The following is a 2,479-nucleotide window of genomic DNA, read 5'->3' on the forward strand; positions in this document are numbered from 1 at the left end:
TAAATCAAGGTAGCCGTTAACACTGTTAAATTATATATTATATATATAAATCATCAAAGAAAGGTAAATACTGTGTTCGAATAAGGACATAATGATATACATCGTGTAGCATAGCTCGCAACGATGTTTAACCATGAAGCCTCTGTGGTCTAATGGTGGTTATGACGCTCGCCTTGACAGCGAGAGGTCGCAGGTTCGAGTCCCGCCTTATTCGAACACTGTATTTACCTTTCTTTGATGATTTATGTATATAATTTAACAGTGTTAACGGCTACCTTGATTTATATTTCAGTGTATGCTATTATTTGTTTCTAGTCGTACTTATTGTGTAATGGAATATCTGGTGGTATTTGAATCTGTTTAACCATGTAGCCTCCGTGGTCTAATGGTTATGACGCTCGCCTTGATAGCGAGAGGCCGCAGGTTTGAGTCCCGCCAGAGGCATCTTATTACACAATTTCTTTATTCATTTATTTACAGGACTACATTCGTTGCGAGCTATGCTACACGATGTATCATTATGTCCTTATTCGAACACTGTATTTACCTTTCTTGGATGATTTATGTATATTGATTGATTGAAGATGTGTATAAGAGACAGTATATATACAACACACACACACAGGCCTATATATATGATATATATACAATATATAGAATATATATATATATATTAATATTATTATTATTATTATAAATTAAATCGTACGAGAAACGAATCTGACAAAGAAAGAACAACAATCTCAGCCTCCACCGGGACTCAAACCCCGGACCTTTCGCCATAACCATTTGACCACAAAGGGATTGTAGAATTTGAGTTCATTTGATTTTTTTAACGTGTCTGACATCACGATGTTGATATAGCACTAATATCGCACGTGACTAATAGGTTGCCAGAGATTTATAAGATGCGCCCCCTCTTTTGTGCATTATTTTCAGCTTGCTGGATCTCGAATGAGATACTTGTATACAAAGTTATTTAAAGGCATAGGCCTATGGGAAAAACAGCAAGAGGAATGATGCAGTGAATAATATAAATTGAAACGTAACAGAAGAGGAATCTGACAGAGAAAGATAAAGATCTCAGGCTCCACCGAGACTCGAACCCGGGACCTTTCGCATACATAGCGAAAATCATAACCACTTGACTACGAAAGCATTGTGGTGATATATTATAACTATTGTTTTTAATAGCTGCTTTCATCATAAACAGTCTCTTCTTTATAGCTCTAGATGGACATTATTTATTTCTACTTTAATAACTAGGCCCACTATCCTAAAATATCAGTTCCTTTTAATGAAAATTATTAATTCACCTTTAATAACATTTACAGTGTTATCAATTCACGTCATTATGTCTATTACATCACATCCGTAGGTCAGTTGGTGGTCGACTTGTTGGTGCTGTATGGTGGTTCTTTACTCTTATATTCATTGCGTCATACACAGCAAATCTCGCTGCATTCTTGACGATTGAAGTCATGATACCCGCAATCAACTCCGTTGAAGACCTCACAAATCAAAGTATCATAAAATATGGCGCCGTTTTAAACGCCTCAACTATGGAATTTTTCAAGGTAAAAAATTAATCTTGGTGTGTTTAATATTCTAGTGATATCAGTGGCTCTTTTCTCGTTTGGTCTCAACAGTGCCACCAACCTTGATCCCTTGTCTTTTTCTCTATCTATTATATTGTAGGCCTAAATATTATTCTTATGATGATCGATCAATTCATTGGATAATTAATTTGCTGATATTGTTTGATTGATTGCCTGATTATATGATTGATTTATCAACCAATCGAGTTTGTTGAATAGTAAATTGATTAATTGATCGCTTGATTGATTGATTGATTAATTGATTGATTGATTTATTGACAAACATACGATAATAGAAAGCCACATCATATTAAAATATCGACCTTAATATTCATTAGTGTGGACGACATCGTTTCAGAAGTAGCATTATTTCAGCAAGTAGCATTTATTATGTTAATACAGTAATCATATTTTGATTAATATTTTGTCTTTCTGCTTACCAATTTAACTAATGTCTTTCAGAATTCCAAAACCCCAGTTTTAACCAAAATCTGGGACGGTATGAAAGAGGATGCGAATAATTTCGCGGCAGATAACAAAGAGGGCGTAGAGAGGGTTCGCCACTCCAAGGGAAAATACGCATTCTTCCTAGAGTCGTCGGTAAATGAATTCAACAATCAGCGAGAACCATGTGATACGATGAAGATTGGACCTAATCTAGATTCAAAAGGATACGGCATTGCATTCTCCAAGGAGAAGGATTGGTTGAGGTTTGAACATGAATACATATTTGCAAACGATTTAATTAATTAAATGTGTAAACATTTAATAATAAATATAAATATATAAATATATATATAAATATTATATATATATAATATATATTTGAAGATTTGCCTCAAAATTTATTTGAAGACAATATATTTGAAACAACATATATA

At 33.8% G+C, this 2,479-nt stretch overlaps 1 protein-coding gene across 1 annotated transcript in view; it reads left to right on the plus strand.

Annotated features, from left to right (window-relative positions):
- The window catches only part of LOC117113645 (glutamate receptor 4-like), an 18,698-nt gene extending 16,347 nt beyond the window's left edge, over positions 1 to 2,351 (plus strand). The window contains exons 11-12 of the mRNA XM_033257048.1: positions 1,335 to 1,577; positions 2,061 to 2,351. Of these exons, the coding sequence (XP_033112939.1) occupies positions 1,335 to 1,577; positions 2,061 to 2,351 (534 nt within the window). The remainder of the gene's footprint in view (positions 1 to 1,334; positions 1,578 to 2,060) is intronic.
- The last annotated feature ends 128 nt before the right edge of the window (positions 2,352 to 2,479 follow it).

Source organism: Anneissia japonica, unplaced genomic scaffold (genome assembly GCF_011630105.1).
Source record: "Anneissia japonica isolate Jap-2015-1 unplaced genomic scaffold, ASM1163010v1 scaffold1665_len535045_cov187, whole genome shotgun sequence".
NCBI classification, from domain to species: Eukaryota; Metazoa; Echinodermata; class Crinoidea; order Comatulida; family Comatulidae; genus Anneissia; species Anneissia japonica.